This window comes from Eumetopias jubatus, unplaced genomic scaffold (assembly GCF_037043125.1).
Source record: "Eumetopias jubatus isolate StellerSeaLion01/CBP00866 unplaced genomic scaffold, mEumJub1_p1.0 scaffold_1, whole genome shotgun sequence".
In the NCBI taxonomy this organism is placed as follows: domain Eukaryota; kingdom Metazoa; phylum Chordata; class Mammalia; order Carnivora; family Otariidae; genus Eumetopias; species Eumetopias jubatus.
The window spans coordinates 143,429,684-143,452,947 of record NW_028274807.1 but is presented as its reverse complement, the minus strand read 5'-3'; the positions used below and the strand labels follow the sequence as shown (position 1 = coordinate 143,452,947).

General features: G+C 42.9%; 1 protein-coding gene across 2 annotated transcripts in view; it reads right to left on the bottom strand.

Moving 5' to 3' along the window:
• The window catches only part of TGFBR2 (transforming growth factor beta receptor 2), an 89,391-nt gene that overhangs the window by 27,651 nt on the left and 38,476 nt on the right, over positions 1-23,264 (bottom strand). For both annotated transcript variants that reach the window (XM_028107073.2, XM_028107074.2), the window contains exon 3: positions 20,741-20,931. In XM_028107073.2, the coding sequence (XP_027962874.1) occupies positions 20,741-20,931 (191 nt within the window). The remainder of the gene's footprint in view (positions 1-20,740; positions 20,932-23,264) is intronic.

Sequence of the window (23,264 nt, the reverse complement as noted above, 5' to 3'; positions counted from 1 at the left end):
TAGACACTTCCAATAGAAGAAACCAGAGCCTCTTGGCAAACTGGCCAATTCTAGGTCTGGGGCTGGAAATAATGAGTTTGTAATATTTTGTTACACCACATAAACAGGAAGTGATCAAAGACTACTGAGGTCATGACAAGAAGACCCAGGAGTCTTCTTGATGAGATTCTCACTGGCCAAGAGAGGAAACTTAGAAATTTAATGAAGATTTTAAAAAAGCAACACACTGGGATCCATTTAAGTACGTTTAAGCTTATGATATCAGAATGATTAAAAAACAAATTTATCAACTTCCGAGGATAACAGGATGTCAGCTCATTATATGGAAAACTAGAAAATGAAGAGAAACATCAAGCATGCCTCCTGACATTTTCATCAGAACCACAGCACTGGGTAACCAAAGAGTTGAAGAAAACATCTCTTTATTAAATTATTCCAGCTAATAAATGAAAATGAGTTGATAGAAATAGATTATTCTTTTTTAACCCTTAATTAATTAAATGGATCTAGGCAGCAAGCATCCATGCCAACTCATATCACAAAACAAGAGATAGTCAGACATCATTACCCTCGATGGAGGAGCATAACCCAACCTATAGACTTGCCAAAGAGATCTAAACTGAGTCTGATGAAGCCTCGGGATTCAGCTGCCAATTTGCAAACAATAGAGGGGACAGAGAAATGCAGCCAACTGCACCATGAATGCAATCAACAAAATCCAGACTGTAAAGTCATACAGGTTGAAGGGGTTACAATGTGCTATAAGGGGGAAAAAAGGAACTGGGGAGGGCAGTAGATTAACAGAAACTGTAGGTATATCAAATTACCAAAATAATAATAATAATAGTAATAATAATAATAGGACTAAGCTAGTATCTACAGATGCAAACTTGGATGATAAAGCCACTTAAGGAAACACAGGAAGTGATAATTATAAAAGAAGAATAGTGGTAACTTTGGAGGGAAGGAGGGCTTTGTGATTGAGTTGAGGAACATGCAAGAATTTCCGGGATATCCGACAAAGTTATATTTTTTGGGCCTGGGCAGGGGTTACAAGAATGTTAACATTCACTAAGCAGGACATTTGTTTTATGTGCTTTTCTGTATTTGTATTTTATTTTGGAATGAAAAGAGGTTTTTTTTTTTTTTTTTCAAAAGAGAGAAATCAGAAGAATAATTATGGAGGCCATGCCTTGCTCCTGGGCTAAGTATACTATTTTGGATGCTCTTGGAGGAAAAGGAAAGGGGAGACAAAACTAACTTTATTTTGGAGCACCTATTATGTGCCCGAAATTTCAAATACGTAATCTCATTTGATATTCAGAACACCCCTTCAAGTATTCATTCCATCTTAGGGGTTAAGAAATTAAGTTCCTTGTCTGAATACATAAGGACTACTATTGGTCCTTTCGAGGTATGACTGATGCTGCAAGAAATGTTCTTGCAATGTGGAAGGAAAGAAGAAAGAAGGGAAGCAGGGAGGGAAGGAGAGAGGAAGGAAGAAAGAGAAATCAAGAGTTATGATAAATCACACAAGGGCAAACAGGGGAGCTTGTTTCCCCCAAGTCTGAGTGACCCAAAGCCTCTGTTCTTTCCACGCCACCAAGCTGTGTCCCTAGTGAGGAGTCCCTGATGAACTCCAAAGTCCATTTAGTAATTCTGAAAATCTCCAACCAAATGTGCCCCACAGACAGAGGCCAGACCTAGTTGCAAATAAGGAACCATTTGCAAATGTCAGAGCCTTGATAAATAAATATTTTTTAAAGACAAATGTCAAAGATAAATGTTAGTATGCCATAAAAAAATACAAACTAGCAGAAAGCCTCAAGGGGAAATTTCATGGTATACATTCCTTTGGAGTGATTTAAAAGTAAACAAGTTGCCTAGTAACACACACACACACACACACACACGCACACACGCACACACAAATGATCGTGAAAACAGGTTGCTCCCAGCATCTTCCAAGACCTTTCTTATGCCCAAATCTAACACTGGTTGCTTAAATGAATTTCAAACTGAACCTCTATAATTCACAGTTTCAAAAAAAAAAATCACACAGTGAAAAAGACAATAAATGAAGGCCAACATAGTACAAAAGCCACTGGTGGGTCAGTTAATGTGTCTTGATAAAAGCCAAATCACCATAAGTGACTTTGAGAGATGGGCTCCTATTTTTAGTATTTGAAGTAGTTTTGGCAATTCCTCCACTTAATGAAGAAGTTTGGGGCACAAATTTATCAAAATATTAATTTATCCAAGCAGTAGAAAGGGATACGGATGACTGGTTCCTGCACGCTTTAGTGCGTGGGTATACTAATGAACACCACATGACAACCCAGAGATTCTTGAAGATGTCAGTGACAGTCTAACCACTAAGCTTTCACAGGCCAATACCATCGAAAGCGACAGGATATATATATATGCATCTGGCTGAGATCCAAAGGAGGAAGTGGGGCTAAAGAGAGATAGGCTCGGGGTGGGGGATGGAGAACTTCCTGTCTCAAGTCATTCTGTTCATTATAATGTTAAAAAGCACAGCAGTCATTTACTGAGCACCTACTTCATGCCAAACACTGTGTTTTGCATGGATTATTTTGAAATCTTACAGCCACACTGCTAGATATGTATTATTTATTCCCATGCCCTAGAAATGGAAACTGGGAAAATGTACATGAAGTGAGCTGAGGTCAAAGCAGAGGAGACTTGTGTGGTAGGTAGTGACGCAGATGGAGGGGTGGAGTTTCACTGAAGAGGGATGCTTATGGCGGCTCTTGGGACCCTCAGCCAGCACAGGGTTCAACATAGAAAAGAGGACAGGGGACAAGAGCCCTGGAAAGAGCACTAGACTAGAGATCCAAAGAAACATAGAAGGAAAGAGACAGTAAATATAGAAGTTGAAATCAGCGAAATAGGAAACAAAGACACAAGGGGGGGGCCAAGAATACCCCAAATCGGTTGTGCATACCGACTAATACAGTACATAAACCTCTCTGAGACTGTTAAGGCAATAAAGCAAAGGCACAGGGGGGCATCATTACGGATACAGCAGAGATTCAAAGGATCATGACAACTTTTTGCTAATACATTTAAAAACTTAGACAACAATGGTCAAAGTCCCAAAAATATATATGTGTAACTTAACAAAACTGACCCAAGAAAAACTGTGAAACTCGAATAATCTCATAAATATTAAAGAAATTGAATGAGTAATTAAACATTTTCTTAATTTAATTTTTTATCTTTCTCTTTTTTAGCCTTTTACTGTCAAATTAGTGTCTTTGGTATTAACACGTCTGAATACACATCTCCAAATTTGGTTTCGGCAGAACTGTCAACCCCCCACCCCAAATTTTCCTACAACAAAAACACCAGTAGAATCCTTACAAAAACGTTTAGTCTAAATCTAATCAATCTGAAGGAAATGAAATCACTATTCCCAAAGACATAGATGCACCCCCATGTTCATTGTAGCATTATTTACAATCGCCAAGACATGGAAACAACCTAAGTACCCATCGAAGGATGGATGGACAAAGAAAATATGATGTATATATATAAATATATAAATACACACACAATAGGATACTATTAAGCCAGAAAAAGAAGAATATCCTGCCATTTTTGACAACATGGATGGACCTTGAGTTCATTATGCTAGGTGAAGTAAGTCCCACAGAGAAAGACTAACACTTTCATCTAAGTTATATGTGGAATCTAAGAAAACAAAAACAAAACTAAACTCACAGATTCAGAGAAATGACTGGTGGTTGCCAGAGGTGGGGGTGAAGAGGTAGGAGAAATGCATGAAGCTGGTCGAAAGGTACAAACTTCCGGTTATAAAATACGTCTGGAGGATATAATGTACAATCTAGTGACTCTAAAAATCCAGTATTGCATCTTTGAAAATTATTAAGAGAGTAAATCTTAATGTTCTCATCACAAGAAAAAAATGTTTGTAACTATGTGTGGTGACGGATGTTAACTAGACTTATTGTGGTGATCACTTTGCGATATATGCATACAATGAATCGTTATGCTGTACACCTGAAACTAACATAATGTCATACGTCAATTATATCTCAATAAGCAAAAAGAATCTCATTAAGCAGGAACCATCAGACAAATCCAGAATACATGAGCTGGCCTGTTCCAAGTCAATGTCATGAAAATACAAGAAACACACAGATGAGGCAAAACAACCACATGCAATGGGTAGTCCTTGACTGGATGCTGAATTTAAACAACAGTAATCCCACAGCTTTGGGGAAATTTAATATTGACCATAATATACACAGACGCAGGTGCACACGCACACACATGCAGGCACCGAGAGAGAAACGAGGGTGTAGTAAAATGTTAACACAGGGTAAATACTGAGAAAGGGAAAGACTATACAAGCTCACCCTGCACAATCCTTTCAACTTTTCTACAAGTTTAAATTTTTTTAAATAAAAAGTAGAGAAAAAAATAACCCAAAACACTTGAGCAACAGTGTTCCCCCCAAAACCCCAAACACATACCAGTTCCGGATGGAGATGACAGCTCCCAAACTTGCAAGGAAGAGGTCATTTCAATTTTACATAACCTCTTTCAGAGAAGAGAAAAAAATATACCATGGCTCAATTCATTCTATGAAAATAAGTACAACCAAAAGCAGACAAGAAGAGTATGAGAAAAGAACATTACTAAACAATCTCATTCGTGTACAGTGATTTAAAAAAATAATTCTAAGTAAATAGTAAGCCAAACCCATTAGACAACATAAAACAAAGATAAGACAGCAGGACCAGGTTACCAGGAAAGCATCTCTTAGCACTAGAAACAAACAAAACAACCCACTATCATTTACCACATTAATAAATTAAAGGAGAAAAACTATACGAGATCAATTCAGTGGACACAGAGAAAGTACATGATGATGTTAAACACCTTGATAATAAATATATACCAATGATCTTCAACAAAGCTTATTCTTTTTTTTTTTTAAAGATTTTTATTTATTTATTTGAGAGAGAGAGAATGAGAGATAACATGAGAGGGAAGAAGGTCAGAGGTAGAAGCAGACTCCCCGCCGAGCAGGGAGCCCAATGTGGGACTCGATCCCGGGACTCCAGGATCATGACCTGAGCTGAAGGCAGTCGCTTAACCAACTGAGCCACCCAGGCGCCCCCAACAAAGCTTATTCTAAGGGGAAATGTTAGATGCATTTCTTTTTTAAAAAAAAATGATTTATTTACTTATTTGAGAGAGAGAGGGAGAGAGAGCAGGGGGAGGTGTAGAGGCAGAGAGAGAATCTTAAGCAGACTCCACACGAAGCGCAGAGCCCGACGCAGGGCTCGATCTCACGACCCTGACATCATGACCTGACCTGAAACCAAGAGTCAGAAGTTTAACCTGAGTGAGCCACCTAGGTGCCCCTAGGTGCATTTCTTTTAAAAACAGGAACAGGATGCCAACCATAGCTATCTCTGCTGAATACAAATTGGAGATCCTAAACAGTATAGTGAAACGAAATGGAAGAATCTGCATTATGATATAAAGAATTATAATTTATAACTCTACAGCTTCATCTAGCTTAGTCTTTTACACCTGGTCTCAGTGACTCCTGGTCTCCAGATGTCCCTGGCTGGGCTAGCTCATCTGCTATATAACCAGATTCACTGACACGTGGCTTCTTTTCTGATGAAATAATATATTTGTAAATGATGATATAGGTATCGGGAAGGACAAGAAGTTCACGTTGTTAAAAGTATTCTTATATCTAGTCAAGAAACTATTATTTCCAAACAGACCAACACTAAGTACATTTCGTTGAAACAGCTTACTTGAGGATTTTTATCCCAAGTCTCCCACTATAACCCAGAATCATCTTTCTTTGCCACGCTGTTTTGTTTGTTGCCTGGGATTTCAGGTCCCTTTACATTCCTTAAACTATTTAGTATATTCTGAGCAGCCACTACATTTAAAACCCCGAAGTCCCTGCTCCTCTTGGAAGAGGAGTTCTCTTGATTCTTCTAGGACCAAGTGATGTACTAATTATCTTCATGCTACTTTACCTCCCAACCGCGGTATTTCTAGACACCACATTGAGCTGAGATCCAGTTTCATGACTTTTTCAATGCACACAGAAAAGCTGACTTCTTTTGGCAATTTGCAGCGAAATTAAAAAAAAAAACAAAAAACAAAACTAGCTCTACATTCAAAGTAGTAACATTTTATCAGGTAATAGGAAGCTCCAAAAACAAAGGAGATCCTGAGATCAAAAAATTTACAGAAACAGTTCTGTATATTTAGAAGCAGTATAACTTGGTTTTTTAAAAAAAAACTTTGGAATCTGATTTTTAGATCTAGCTTTGTTTCTTTCTCCTTCCTCATCTGCATAATGAAGACAACCCAGGACCAACCCCACTGGGGTTCCTATAAGGCTTACAAGAGATATTTGTCAAGCTCTTAAATACTTGTCAAGCTCTTTAAGGTAGAAAACACTCAAGAAATGTTTGTATTATTTTGTGATAAGCCCTAACAAAAATAATTCTTAATAATAACGTATTTCATAGATTTCCAACCAGGAAAAAAAAAATCCTGGTCTGGTGAAGAAGCATTAAAACATCGTTAGGTATGTGGTTTGATTGCAGTCTTGTTGACCTCTTTTGTATCACGTCCAATGATAATGCTGCTTTTAGAGAATCCATTTTCCCCGTGACTATCTGAGCTGCAAGATTCTCTTTCTTGAAAAAGTGAAGCATTAGCACCTTGTCAGAAATAAGTTTAAGACTGCATAGACTTTAAGAGTTTGGAGTGAAATAGCAACTCTACGGTAGAAGGCTCATTTAGGGAAGTCAGGAGGTCATCTGGCTATCCTGGGAAAATGGAGGCATGTGCTTTTTCGTTTGGATGTCATCCTCCCTGGGACATAACTCAGTTGAACCATGCCTAATGAAGCTGGACCCAGTTACAATAAAGAAAATGACGAAAGTGAACCAAAGATACTGATATCTCAAATACATTCACTGAATATGTTTCACTTATGTTGTTCATTCAACATGCAAAGCAAGTATTACAGAGCCACAGTTGTATGCTGGGACCCCCAGACAGCGAGATAAAGGATTTCATAAGAAGCCCAACAAATTTTCTCTCTTGATTCTGTTATATCCCATATCCTTATCAGTTTTCTCTTGTTCTTGCCCCATCACACACACATACAAACACACCAAGCCACCATATTTTACACACACACACACACACACACACACACACACACACACTCACACTTCCTAATTCGGGAGTTCTAATATCTTATCTATATTTTCCGCATTTTTAAAAATTCTGGTGGCGAGAAGTCCCCATAGCTCGGTGGTTAGAGCACCGGTCTTGTAAAAATGTTGGTGGCATGATACAGAAAGAATCTCCTGGCACCCTGCTGCTCAAAGAGTGTTCCCCAGTTGTACACCCAAAACTAATGTAGCACGGTGTATCAACTATACTCAAATAAAAAAGTAAAAAACAAACAAACCAAAAAAACAAATGTGTTCCCCAGACTAACAACCTCAGCAGGGTACTTATTTGAAATGCAGAACCTCAGCCCTGTCCTAAATTCCTGAATCAGGAATCTCCATTTTAGAAAGTTCTCTAGTTGCTTCATTTACACAGTCGAATTTGAGAAGTGGGGCTTTAGCAAACATGGACCAAGTGCCTTGGTACTCTGCCATAAAGAGGATTCCCTCTCGCATAGAAAATTCATTGGGGACCTGTCTGCAAAGCCCTCGTAGAATTGTATTCAGTGCTAGCTGGTGAGAAAATGGTCCGTGAGAATTCACGAAATCAACGGCAGCAGGAGCGCGAAACGAGATCGGACTCCTCATCCATCGTCTCAACAAAAAGCAAAAACTAAATTCAGGCAAAAAACAAGGAATCATTTTAATTAAACAACAGAAGGACAGTGAGCTCACGGGGCATACAGGATTGAATTTAGCTTCCAGAATATTGACAGGACTGTCTGACATTCTGGACAGACTTTGAGGATAATTTTTTCCAAAATAATGGACGTCTTTCGTCCTTTCCTTGTGATTGCTTTATTCCAATTATACATATTTCAAAACTAAGCCATTCCCTAACCTTTGCACCCTATTCCATTGTCTACCTTACATTATTTCCTTCCTACCTTTCTCCCCAGCAAAAGTACCTTACAGGTAAATCCAGGTTGGTATGACAACCTCTTCTGGAATATTCCTGAGATCAAACCTCTGGCTGAAATGTTCCAACAGAGGGACCGCACTTTTCTTTAAATCATCCCATAATCTAATTCCAGTAGCTCTAGCTATAGATCTATTAGGATAAAGTCCAAACGTTGGGATATTTACAGATTTACTCTTTATATTAAATCAAAGGTGGCCTTCCTGCTCATCTACTTACTGGTTTTCGTGCTGTCCTCTAAAGCAAAAGACAACAAAATGGCTTCTTCTTCTTCTATGGGATTGATGACAGCTCTTAAACGCTTGGTGAGCATTTCATCTGTTTCCCTAAATCGCTTGTTTTTCAGGTTGCACATCTCTGTTTCCTTTGATCGCTCTTCAAAAGACTTATATATCAGACTCTAAAGTCGGCCTGCCCAGCTTATAGCAGGCACCCACTAAATGCCAGGCCCCTTTCCTAAGTGTATAGTGATCTATTCTCTGAAATCATTCTCGCTATTCCAGATCCTCCATGTTTCGCCAGACCCAGCCACAATACTTGGAATGTAATCTGTGTAGCAAAGATTCCACTGGGGCTCTCACCGGCCCTTCCGATGAGTGCAGTTGAAGACTACTGTTGGTTGGTCAGTTGGTTCTGTTGTTTTGTTTTGATACTCTTGGCCAAATCACCCTCAATTCAAAATGACCTTAACTCACTTGTAAACCCCAGGGTCTTTATCACATGAACAGATGCCAAGCCAGCTTTGGATGAGCTACTGTTCTGCAATCGATCGCCTAGACCTACAGGCCTGCCTTTCCATGAATCCATTAAGTTTCATATCACTGGTCATTCCAGGCAATTAAAACCCTGATTCTGTTTCTGCTGTAGCAGGCACTCCTTCCATCGTGCTTATCATCATTCATGTTCCTCCTTGGGATATAGAGTCTTGTTACTTTTGTTGCTGTAGCTTTCAGAGGGCAACCAACATAATAGAGAGCCAAAATCACGCCAGGCTTTGCCCAAGAAATGATCACGTGTCTTATGAATGCCTATTTCTCCACCAACAGAACTACAGCCTGACCGCTTAACTTGGGTTTTGTTAGGCTCCTCCACCTGCCCTCATTCTTCTAGTCTTTTTAGGGCTGCCTATCTGGATGACATCTTCTTATTCCACCTAGGCGCCCTTCGTGCTCTCATAAAACCTAAAAGCAGAGATATAGTAAGGTATTTCAATATCTTCTCCAACAGGGAGACCAGCCCACTTTAGAAAAGCATGTTAATTAGTCCCACTAGAGATCACCCTTCGGCCACTTGAAACACATCCTCACTTCTCCTCTGACCTTCCACGTGAACCATAGCTTGTCGCAGATCCTCCTACCGGAGGATCTTTACCTCCTACGATTATGCACACGGCCTCCCCTCGCTTGTCTTTGCTAGAGCAGTGACACTCCAAATTTGCCATCTAACCTTCCAGTTACACTTTGAGGTTTAACACAGACCTGCTCTGAATGTAAAATTTCATCAGTTCTAAAACCACGGATGCCTCCACCCAGTGAGGAGGCACTTGGCCTTGTTTGGAAGCAACTATTATAAGCTATGAAAAGCACAGTATCATCCTGTATTAAAGGATCCTATTATTCCTCAGGGATGTGGTAATATAGGTAAATTTTTTTTGGTTGTTCTCCTCCTCTCATCTAGAAGGCTGAATTTCAGCTACATCCTGTGGTGGTTGTCATTCTCTAATTGTTACCATCCTTTTCCAGGTTGTATGAGGAACATGATGAAAAATATAAAAATATTTGGCAGAACAAACTGTCTTGAGGTCAGTGGTTCCCAACATTGGCTGCATATTAGAATATCTTGGGGAGGTTTTTTTTTTAAATCCTGATACCAGGCCTCAGACCAAGTAAGTCTGAAACTGCAGGGCTACGACCCAGTTAATGAGTAGTTTTTAAAGATTCTCAGGTGTTTCCAAAGTGCAGCCAACGCAGAGAACAATGACTTCAGCCGGATGGGAAAAATAGGTATTCTGAATAGGATGGGACCTGAAAAAAGAAGAAATGGAAGGAATTTTAATGCCTACATTTAGGATCGACTATTCTTGACACTGGAACCAGCTATATCCTTTTTTTTTTTTTAAAGATTTTATTTATTTATTTGACAGAGACACAGCGAGAGAGGGAACACAAGCAGGGGGAGAGGGAGAGGGAGAAGCAGGCCTCCCGCGGAGCAGGGAGCCCGATGCGGGGCTCGATCCCAGGACCCTGGGATCATGACCTGAGCCGAAGGCAGACGCTTAACGACTGAGCCACCCAGGCGCCCCTGGAACCAGCTATATCCTAATGAGGGAACACGAGGTATATTTTTTCAAAGTAAAAATATGAATTATGACCTTGAAATGATGAAATGTTACAACAGAGAGACCCCATTCCTCTGTAAATCATTCCATAATCTAATCCCAAGAGATCTAGCTGTAGATCTATGAGGATAAGGTCTAAACACTGGGATATTTCAAAATTTATTCTTTACATTAAGTCAAAGTGGCCTTCCTGTACATCCATTTACTGGTTTTCATGCTGTTCTCTAAAGCCAAAGTACAACAAAATGGTTCCTTCTTAATGACTGTATGATGATGGCTGGTAAATTTGATATTCTGCATAATTAGCACCGCGCAGGAGTGCTATCAGGATCAGAAAAGGTTTTACAAAAGCATGTCAGCCAGATGTCCAACTGGTGGTAATTACAGCCTCTGGAGTTTAGTGTGAGTGAAAATGAAAGTCAATTTCATGGTGGTTAGCTAGCTCGCTGGTGTTTTTCCACTGGTGGGACACTGGACACTTGTAAAGTGGCAAAAGGGTCTCCATGGACCCTTCTGCCGTCACCCATCCGTGTGCTGTTTGTGGAACATAAGGAGGTGGTCATGGGGGTGAGGAGAGACTGCAGACGTACCACCTTATCAGACCAACTGTTTAACTGGTCACTCATATCCAGTGGCTGGGATTCGAGACAGATAGTGTCCTTACTGGATTCCACTCTGCCATGATTCACATCAAAATGAGGTTCCAGCGTGGAAATAGTCACAACAGGCAACCACATGTAGCCTCAGAGCATCTTTGTTTACTGTGCTGCTTAGGGAAAAAAAAAAATCTACAGAAGCGAGTTGCTTTGCCTGGAGATGCTACAAATACATTCTAAGCTTCACTCGACTGAGTCACAATGCCCTCGGGCATGTATGATCTTTATTATTTCCTTGGCCAGACATGGGTCGTACTCACAGATTCAGAGCATGCTTTGTAACCTAGCCCATTCACAACCCAAGGCCCCTTCAGCTCTGAGTCATCACCTCAAATAACTGATTTCTCTTCCCAGGAATGAAACCAGAGACTTCCATCCATAATTTTCTTCCTCTTCTAACAACTCTTCGCAACCATATTTCCACGCTTACTTTTGTCTTCTGCATTTCGACTGGAAAGTCAACCTGGTTTGTTTCTCCTAAAACAAAAACGCATAGCTGGCGAGCCAGCTATTTTGAGTAGCGACTGCACAGTTCAAAGGCAGCGCACCCAGAAGTCCTACAGCTGCCAAAGCACCATTTATTCTTCGTATTTCTTTCACTCAAGAGTTAACAGTTTCCCCAAGAAGCCAGTTCTGAGATGCTGGGACAGAACCAATACAAAGTGGGATTTAAGAGAGAGCGGGCCGCGCTCCTAGGTCATCTCTGACTCAGAAACCAATACGAGTCAATACAGTGCGGCAAGGCATGTGATCAATACAGAGTGGGTTTGTGGGATGGCGTGAGGCCATGTGATTAAGGTCATGATAGGTCCAGGGGGAACCAGCTGGCTGAGATGTTCTGCTAGCAAGTTAAACATAGACAGGAAACCGCGCGTCTGATACTGTAAAAAAAATCATTTGTCTTCCTGCCAGAGTTAGGCCTGCAAACCAGAGAGGCTGTTTTCATTTAAAAGAAATTCTACAATGAGAGAGGAAGGAATGAAACTCTGTGGCTCCTGGGAACCCTTGTCTCCTCTCCGCTCAGCCTCTCAGGTTCAAGGGCATGCTAACTGCAAAAGTCTGCACGCAGCTGGGACGTCGGCAGTGAACGCACACTGGGCAGCAGCCGACTTCGGGAGGTCTGCTTCTCTGTTTAACCACATGGGTTGAACTTGGAGTCAGAAGTGGTTGCTAGAGTCCTCGTGCCTAAGTTGACTACATATAATTGATGTATTTACTGATAGTTCCATCCTGTTTAACAAAAAAAAAAAATTCTCATGTAACCTATAGATAGGTATAGTAGGGAAGGAAGACAAGAAAATAAAAGGTGTGTGGGGGGGTGGAACGAAGATAACAAGAAGATAAATGTGGAATACAAGGCAAGCAGTGGTGTTGTCAGGAGCCAAGTACTTGCCAGAAGCACGACTTAGTCGGTACCGAAGGGGGATGTACAAAAAACACGATCTACGTCACGGATTGAAGTCTGTTTTTGTAAATGAAGTGTTATTGGAACACAGCTGCATCCAATTGTTTATACGCCGTCTCTGGCTGCTTCCACAGCAGAGCTGAGTAGCTGGGACAGGGAGAGGCTCTAGGGCCTGCAAAGCCAAAAAATATTTACTAATGGGTCCTTTAGCAAAGAAGTTTGCTGACCTCTACTCTATATGCTTCAAAGTGTCCTTAAGATCAGAAAGGAACAGGACCCCATGAGGGAAACACTCTTTCTAAAGGGGACAGCTGAGAGAAATTTCTCCTGGCTTCCTCACAGATAGAAAAATTCAATGGAACCGTTTCCCCAACAGCATTCCTCACAGTGAACATTTCCCCCTGATTTCACTTCTTAAAGCTCCTTGCTCATCTGGCTAAATCCAATGTTAAGACATTTGAATCTAAGGGAGCAATAGTAACTATTTACAGCCAAAGTTTATTGAAGACTTGCTCTGGGCCAGGTACCACTTCTAAGTTCCCTACATGAATGAGGTCACTTATCCTCACAAGAATCCTGTCCAAAGGAGCACGATTTCTATCCCTATTTTTCAGAGGGGAAAACAGAGGTGAAGTGGTTCACTCAGGGAGAATTTATAAGTGGCTCAGTGGGGATTTGCACTCAGATCATCTTACTGGGGGAGAACCATGAGCTTCTCAAAAGATGAGCATCCCGCTGGCTATCCTTTACGTTAGAAACATCATTTCTCACAAGCCCGTGAAGAATGTCAGCCTGAGGTTGTACGTCTTGCCAAGGATTTGCTGAATGGCGAGTCTGTACTTCAGCGACCAGTCCTGTGCCCACAGAACAGGCAGCCTCTGAGGCGAGGGGTGCAAACTGCCACGGGTGTAAGCCTGATGAAAAGCATACAGCCCCCCACCCGACCTGACTGTCGAAGGGAAAGGGCATTCCCTGAAGAAGACACAAGATTCTCTGGTTCTCTGTGGGCAAAAGGTGAAGAACCAACTGTGAGATCTTGGGAAACTCATGTCACTCTCTGGAGACCCATTTCTTTGTAAGTAAAATGAAAAGTGTAGATCAACTTATTTCATGGGACTCACTTCAGCATAAAAAATTATGAGTCCAAAAAGGAAGGAAATAACAAGTGTTGGCAAGGAAGTAGAGAAAAGGAAACTTTTTTTGCACCCTTGGTGGAAATGTACATCAGTGCAGCCGCCATGGAAATCAGTATGGAGGCTCCTCAAAAAATTAAAAATAGAAATACCATATGGTCCAGCAATCCCACTTCAGAGTAAATAACCAAAGGAAATAAAAACAGGATCTCGAAGATCTATCTGCACTGCCATATTCACTGCAGCATTATCCACAATGGCTGAGATATAGAAACAACCTAAGTGTCCGTGAATGGGTGACTGGATAAAAAAGCTATGGAATACACACACACACACACACACACACACACACACACACACACACACACACAAAATGGAGTATTACTCAGCTATGGGAAAGAAGGGAATTCTGCCATTCACAACATGGATGGACCTTGAGGGCATCAGGCTAAGTAAAATAAGCCAGACACAGAAAGACAAATACTGCATGGTATCACTTACATGTGGACTCTTAAAAAAAAAAAAAAAAAGTCAAACTCATAGAAAGTAGAAAAGTGGTTGCCAGAGGCTGGAGGGTGGGAGAAATAGAGAGAGGTTGATAAAAGGGTACAAACTTTCAGCTATACGGTGAATAAGGTCAGAAGACCTAATGTAAAACACGGTGAGTATAGTTGATAATGGTCTTGTATAATCGAAATTTGCTAAAAGAGTAGAATTTAAATGTTCTCACACATACAAATAAATATGTGAGGTGATGGATGTTATTAACTAGATGAGAGGAATCCCTTCATAATGTATGTGTATACTTTTTAAAAAAGATTTTATTTATTTACCTGACAGAGAGAGAAAGAGAGTACAAGCAGGGGGAGCTGGAGAGGGAAGAGCAGACTCCCTGCTGAGCAGGGAGCCCAATGTGGGGCTCTATCCCAGGACCCTGGGATCAGGACCTGAGCCGAAGGCAGACGCTTAATGACTGAGCCACCCAGGCGCCCCTGTATGTGTATACGTTAAATATATTACAATTGTATTTGCCTATTATACCTCAATAAAGCTGAAAAAAATGCTAAAACATGATGTCAGAAAAATAACAGAATTCTAGAGGTGCCTGGGTGGCTCAGTCGGTTAAGTGTCCGACTCTTGATTTCGGCTCAGGTCATGATCTCAGGGTCAAAGGATCAAGCCCTGTGTGGGGCTCCACACTAGGTGGGGAGTCTGCTTGGGATTCTTTCTCTCTTTCTCTCTTTCTCTCCCTCTGTCCCTCCCCCTTCTCTAAAACAAATGAATGAATCTTAAATATACATAACTCTAGGAAATAAGACAACATATCCGCAAGTGGTTAGTACAGGTGACCAATCCATCATAGACTCTCAACCAAGGGCAGTGATCATCCCTGCTGATGTTCTAATTATTCTATGAATTTCCAGAGCCTGGGCCTTGGACAAGGTGTCAGCTTGCTGGCTCTTCAGTTAAGGAAGGGGCTGGGTGTCTGCCTTGAAACCAGACTTTTCAAAGTTCAGGACCTTGAGTTTAATGCTAATTCCCTTTCCTGCAGAGCCATGGTGCCTCTCGATTTCTGGAATGAGCAGTTTAGCTCCAAGTCAGGGGGAAAGGTGGGACGGCCAGGGGTCCAGTCATTGGGGGCTGGAAGCTCCTATAAGTTACCTTCTTGCTTTCCACATACCCAGCTCCAGCAGATGATCAGAACAAACAACTAAGGAACAAACTAATTCAGGCAAACTCTTTTTAATGTTACTCTATGACTTGGCCAGGGCTGCCCAGGGCTACCAAACACCTCCTCAGTAGACCTAATTCAGAACAACATCTTAAAATCATCCCTAAATGTCTTCTTGCTTTGGGAAATTTAGGGGACAACCCCACAGACAAATTAACATAAACATTATCATGGAAGCCAGAGAAATGTTACCTAAAAGGTGCTTGATATCTACATGCATCTGCTAGCGCAAAGTCTGTGGGTATATAAAAGAATGACCTTTACTATCACTGTTGAAAGTCACCCACATTTCACTGGGGAGTTCTGCTACGCGATACATGAATGGACTGAGTACAGGATCTTTAGCTCATTTCCAAATGACCAGGTTTTAGACCAAATGTGTTCCTCTTGGGCTGATTAGCTCAGCAAGTCACCAGCATGAACTTAACAAGACCCATCCCTGGTTCCATGCCTACCTGGGTAAGTTCACACCAGTGCTTTTTACCCTTCAATGCGCAAAAAAATCACCAAGGACATTGTTACAGGGCAGATGATGGCACGGTAGGTCCAGGAGGCTGCGTACATCTTACAAGCTCCCTGGTAAGGCCGCCACTGCTGGTGAGCCAAGACTTTGGGTATGAAAGGTTTTCAGCATTCCGAAGACTTGTGCTCCTCGGCAGTGTTCCCCTTCCCCAGGGAGGAAGGAGTAAGACAGAAGGCACCTGCTGTGTGCTGGCTACTGAGCCGGGCTCTCCCAGCATCACCTTCTTTACCCCCCACGGCCAACCCCGGGGGCCACAGGTCCCACCATCAGCACTAGGGGGTCGACAGTGGCACGGCCATCCAGGGAGAAGGGCGCGTGGCCCGAAGCAAGGTTTCTGCTGAAAAAAAGAGTGAATCTCTTTAGCAAGGACAGTGTGATTGCCCTCATCACGGATCTGAGAGGCACTTGTGAGTCTTTCCAGTTTTATTTAGCTGCCTCTTGCTGTGATTTCTGAGTCAAAACAGGAACAAGGTGCCTCATTTGACATATCATCCGGTGAGGTCAGGGATGTGGTTAGCTGTGATTAGAAATCCTAGCCTCGACATTCTCCCCTCGTCTCTGTGAAGGCATGTGGAGGATGAGGCACAGAGACCCGGCAGAGTCTGAATGCTCCGCTGGCATGCCATGGTGGAACCTCAGCTATACGACCTCAGTGCCGCATGGTCCTCTCCACAGCTCACGCAGAAGTCCCAGACCCTGTACAAAGAGCCCACAGAATACTAGCAGCCAATGGTGACTCCTCACGCTGGACTGGGCATGGATACAAATGCTCTGCATGCATCCATCTATTCAATCCTGACAATGTCACGACACCCTCACCCCCGCCCCCTTATTTCCATTTCATACACGAGAGGACGGAAGCACGGAGACATCGGGTAACTGGCCCAAGGTGGCCAAGTAGCAGGTCAGGCCTTCAGTGCAGGGAAAGCCATCTCGGGCTCTCACTCTTGACCAATTACACGACACTATTTCTCTCTTTCCCAAAACAGCAAAAGTCATCTTGCTCAGGGCTCTGCAAATGAAGGGTCTTTACTGCCCTTGGAAACCGTTGATGGAATGAATAAAACTGAGTGGTTCTAGGGGCGCCTGGGTGGCTCAGTCGTTAGGCGTCTGCCTTCGGCTCAGGTCATGGTCCCAGGGTCCTGGGATCGAGCCTCGCAAGGGGCTCCCTGCTCCGCGGGGAGTCTGCTCCTCCCTCTCCCACTCCCCCTGCTTGTGCTCCCTCTCTCGCTGTGTCTCTAATAAATAAATAAAATCTTTAAAAAAAATAAAAATAAAAAAATAAGACTGAGTGGTTTTGTTTGATTCTTAAAGGTTCAGTGGGAGATCAATAACCGCAGAATGTCTTTGCAAAGTGGCTATGTCATCTGCAAGTAAACAGAGCAGCTGTCGGCTCCGGGGTCCCTCTTCCCACATGCTATGCTCTGTCTTACAGCCTGACAGGTCTCCTCCAACCAACAGTTGTCACTAGGCCATCAATAAGGACTAACACAAATACCCGCTCTTCTAGCTGGAATCTGAGGTCTGGGTGAGTCCAGGGGGCAGACCCTGACTCCTCGGAATTCTACACAACACCTTTTGGCAAGAGAGAGGATCCATTCTCTCTGAATGTCAGCTACTACGAATAATAACACAGAAAATAAAGATGTGCATTTAAAAAGAAAATCTTGTGGCTCATCTTTTTCCCTTAACTTTTTTTTAAATTACTTATTTTAGAGAGATATTGAGATTGTGGGAGGTAGGGGCAGAGGGGGGAGGAAGAGAGAGAATCCCAAGCAGACACCCCCACTGAGCACGGAGCCCAATGCGGGGCTCCATCCCACGACCCTGAGATCATGACCTGAGCCAAAATCAAGAGTCGGACGCTTAACGGACTGAGCCACCCAGGCGCCCCTTCCCTCAAATTTTTAAGAAAAATGGAAGACGTAAGTAATTATCTTTTGCTGTATTTGCAGATCAGAAATCTGGCAAAAGAACAGAGTACTGTACTAATAAAAATACAGCGTAAAACACTTTAGAGTGTTTGTATTTGACACCTTATTTGACTCGGAGTGGAGAAATAAAAATTGTTTCAAGAGATTTCATTCCTCAGGGTAAGGGACAGATGGTGGCAATGAGAGGGGAAGTGGGTCCCCAAATGGGGTGTTTCAGGTGGGGGAATTATCCCACTGCGGAGACGGAAGATGTCTAAAAAGCAAACATTGGAGCATTTTAGGAGACTCTGAAGTCAGCCAGCAACCGACGCATCAGCTGCGCCGGATTTCCTGAGCTGTACAAGGAGAAACTGCCTTTATGCTGATTATCCCGCCTCACAGGGAAACAAATAGTCTGATAATGAATAAGAGGGAAAATATAGACATGGGCCCATGATTATCACCTGAGCTGAAATACACTAAAAACTGAAGTCATGCATATCTTAAGAGCTTATAGTAATATACATATCTATATATCTATCTCCAGCTTACAGGCCATTTATTAACTTTTGTCCCTTTAGACAAAATAAACTCTTCCGTTGTGGATAAGCCAGTACGCAAAAGGAGAGAGAAGTTTCATGGATGGTAATAAACTTGTTTGGATATTCTGCTATTAGAGATTAATTCCTTTGGCTTAAACTGGGAGTTCTTTGAAAAGGTGAACTACTTGGGGAAAGTTAACAGGTTAAGTCAGGATATCACGTGTTACCATGCTTTAGCGTGATTTAATATAGTTACACCTTCCCTCCTAACTCGAATTACATAAGAAAAATGCAAGAAATGGAGTATACGGGATGAGAAAATAGGAGGGAGGAATGACTTTAGAAAGTGTTGCGCTGACCAGATGAACATGTCTGACTCTGGACCCTGAGAAGTTAGCATTGGTAAGGGGTTGGACAAGAAGAGCAGGGAAATGGCAGTAGGTGAAGGACACAGAGAGAGAAAAAGGAGGGTCAGCATTGGGGGCAGGCACCAAACACAAAGCATGAGACATCATTTTCCATAGTTGGGATATACATAGTAGCAGGGATAGTGTGTTAAGCCCAGAACTTACGTTCTAAAGAAATCTTTTATTGAATCAGACCTATTTTGGGGCTAAAATAATCTTTCCCCACTCTGAATTTACATTCCTAAAACCAAGAGAATATTATTTTCACTATCCGACTGGCAAAATTAAAAGGCTTATGATCTCCAGTGTTAAAGAAGGGACATGGGAATCTGTATACTCAGGTATCTTTGTGGGGAGGAGAATAGTTTAGTAGTGGTTATCCAGATTTAAAATGTGTATAACTTCTGATCCAAAATTTCATTTCTAGAAATGAAATTCAAGTCTTATTTTGCAGAAATATTAGCACAAATGTACAAGACACTTTTACAAAGATATTCAATGTAGGAGAAATGGAGACACCTTAATAATCTACCAACAGGGGAATGGTTAAATCAGCCAGAGAAGATAATCCATATTATGGGATTTCTAGACAACAATTAAGAGGCATGTAGTATATCCATATGTATTGTCTTATTTAAAAGGAAGAGTAAAAGTGGCTGGGTGAAAAAAAATATTATCAAATAATATTTACAGTATGACCAACTATTTGCACTGAGAGGTGGATGGATGGATGGATGGATGGATGGACGGACAGGTGGACGGATAGATGGATGGGCAGATGGCTGGATAGATGGATGGATGGATGGATGGATGGATGGACGGACAGGTGGACGGATAGATGGATGGGCAGATGGCTGGATAGATGGATGGATGGATGGATGGATGGATGGACGGACAGGTGGACGGATAGATGGATGGGCAGATGGCTGGATAGATGGATGGATGGATGGATGTATACATGGATTGAAGAAGGGAAGAAGGGAGAAAGGGAGGAAGTAGGGAAAGAGAGGAGGTAAGGAGGGATAATATAAATGAGTGATAGAGAAAAATATACATCCAACAAACTATCCACGCTGATTATCTGCTGAGTCAGGAGTGAGGGGATGAGGCTCATGTACTTCCATTTAAAAATATTTACATGTTGGGCTGTTTGAATTTTTGGTGAGGAACATACACTATTCTGTAGTTGAAAATCACTGAATAATGTCTTAAACTAAAGGAGTGGTGTGTGCCCTCCTTTCAAGCTGAGCGAATCCTGAACTTCAAAGATGGAGGCTAGCAGCTAACCTCGCCTTTCGCTGCCTCCATGGGTAAACTGTGGCTCATTACTTGCCCTCTGCATTTCAGTTCTTCTCTCAGATGGGAGCATTAACAAGTACTCTTCAGACAAATCCTAAGAACATGTACACAAAACCACCTGAGTTCATTCCAAATAAGTCTCCCTCCAGTATCCAACAGCCTCCTCCAATCTCCAGACCGGCATTTCTCAAATTTGAGCAGCATCAGAATCCCCAGGAGGGTTTGCTCAAACACAGACTGTGGGGCCCGCACCCAGAGTTTCTGCTTCCACAGGCTGGGGCGGGGCCCCAGATTCCGCGTTGCTGGAAATTTCTCAGGTGATGCTGCTGCTGCCACTCCAGGGACTGTGTGAAGAACCACTGCTGTTGGTTGAAGGCAAATAATAACGTGGGTCCTATAAGCCACATTGGCTATGGGCCAGAATGAACCCTGTCTCTCTTGAAGCACCTCGTCCCGCCTGGTGACTGGGTTCCTAATCCACAGAGTGTAAGCTCCCTCTCCAGTCCCAGAAGATGGAGTCTGAGACCTCGGACCAGGGACACAGAGATGGACACAGAGGAAGCTGGGCTCCTGACCCTCGAGGGAAGAAAACTCACCTTCGGAGAAGATGATATAGTCATTGCACTCGTCGGAGCTACAGGAACACATAAAGAAAGTCTCGCCCAACACCTTTTTTTCCTTCATAATACACTTTGGAGAAGCAGCATCTTCGAGAACGATTCCATGGTAGGTGTCCTTGGGGTCATGGCAAAGCGTCTCTAGTGTTATGTTCTCATCATTCTTTCTCCTAGGGTGCAGAAGTTCATGGCAGGGGAGAGAAGAGAAAAGAGGATGGATGAATACGGCCCCCTGGACAGAAAAGCAATCTGGACCGTATTTCCTTCCCAAAGCTTTTTGAACAATGGCAGCTGGTTCCTGTTCTCCCACGTTAACAGGTTGTCCTCTAGTCTCCTGTGCTTTTTCTACTCATTTCGCTTTTTCCATTGCATATTCTCAAAACCCCTTTATGAGTGTAAACATGAAGGTTTTCCCTGGGGGCTGTCCAGCTGGAGAACCTTACGCATTAAGTCTTAATTAAACCAGGAAGACAGGAAGGCATGGTAAACCGAAGACTGCGAGGTCCTCAGGGTTAAACCTTCCATCCTGAACGCCCTGCCAGGCTCACACTGCATCCCCGGTTTATCTCACAGGAACAGGGTCACGTCTAGCTCAACTGTGCTCCAAGAGCATTCCGGGGAATGCCGTGGCCGTTCCTCGAGTCTGTTTGCTGGGCCCCAGAGGGCTCCGTGTGAGGGCGTATCCACGTCGGCAGCTGGCTGTGTGGAAGGCACGGAACACACTTCCTAGATGAAGCATTGGCAGTTTCCCTGCCTCACAGAAAGGAACGGAAGGGGAAAAAATGAAAACACATGGGAAAGAACTACAAGGTGTTCTTCATTTATAGTTCAGTGAAATATTTTACACTGTCATGAACCAATTACATCTACATGTAGCATCCCTTCACTTCACGTGTCTGCTAAGGGCTCCGAGAAGCTCTCCTGTGGCATTTTACTGAGGCCCTAGAAGGTGCCCAGTGGGCTCTATGTGTATAGTACATTTATTTTTTTTATTTTTTTATTTTTTTAAAGATTTTATTTATTTATTTGATAGAGACAGAGACAGCGAGAGAGGGAACACAAGCAGGGGGAGAGGGAGAAGCAGGCTTCCCGCTGAGCAGGGAGCCCAATGTGGGACTCGATCTCAGGACCCTGGGATCATGACCCGAGCTGAAGGCAGACGCTTAACGACTGAGCCACCCAGGCGCCCGTGTAGAGTACATTTAAAAATGACATGATTAATGCCCGCTATTATAACTGCAAAAGCCAAAATAAAACTCTGGCATCCTTGGAAAAGTGTATCATTCTCTGCCTCTTTCAATCTGCTTCTCTCATAAACGTGCCACCTTGGATGGTTCTGTCCAATACCAAGGTTGGGCTGACCTCTTTCTTCCCATCTCCGACCATTTCAGATGCAAAATACCTGTTGTCTTGAATGGTCCTCTCTCCATCTGGAGGGGGGTCTAGGGATGGGCTAATCTGGCTAAACTGAATGGTGGTCAGTTTTGCGAACATAATCTTCCCTGGGAAGGATTCTGAGTGCTGGCGGTTGAGGGTCCATATGTGCCTGCATGCCTGCTCACACTCACCAGCCGCTCCCCCCCGCCCCACAAGCTCACTGTTTGCAGCAAACAGAATGGCAGGCCGGTTGGAGGCAAGAAGCAGCGAAAATACAGCCTTCACCTGGAAAACAGGCAGGGCCATATCCACGGGAAAGAGTAATTTTGATGGCGCCACCATTAGGGACACAAAAGGATGATATGTCAACAAGGGGATAAGAAGAGCACAAATGAGGGCACAGATGGAACAGTCCAACCAGGAATGGAGTCAATGTGGCTGACTTCCATGCAACCCAGAGCTGACTCCAGGAGAGCCATCCATGCTCTTGTGAAGGAGTTCAAGGGTTCTGGTTCTGGAACTAACACTCAAGTGGGCACAAAAGGAGCAAGCCCTTGCTAAGTAGGTCTCTACTGGTAAAGGAAGCGCCACAGTTGGAATTCTTATTCTAGCGTGGCTAGCAGGGAAGGCATGATCACACAACAAACTATGTATGTTTAAAAATCCATTTATCCTTAACCCCAAAGCTCCTGGGAAGTCCTGGCAAAAATGGCAGCGATGAAACAAGAGCACCTTCCTCCCTGTCCCCACAGTAGTGGGGTGTGTGTGTGTGTGTGTGTGTGTGTGTGTGTGTGTGTGTGTGTATGTGTTATTTTCTGGTCTGGGTAACAAAATGAAGGCACGCTGAGTCTTTGGTGCCCCCAGGTAAAAGCATGATGTCTCTTCCTTGGGAAGCTTCTAGAAGCCAAGGAATGGAATGAAGAAGGAACTGTGAGTCCTGATGTAAAGCTGCTCTATAACTACTGGGCAGCTCTTCCAGAGCCTCTTGCTTTCCACCCCCTTGCAGCTTAGAGGACTAAAATTGCAGAGAGGAAATTCAGTTAGAATACTTGAGCCTGGGGCAAGTCCTTAACTTCTTCCCCCACTCACTCCTATAATAGTGTTCCCTGGCAGGCAGAACTGACTT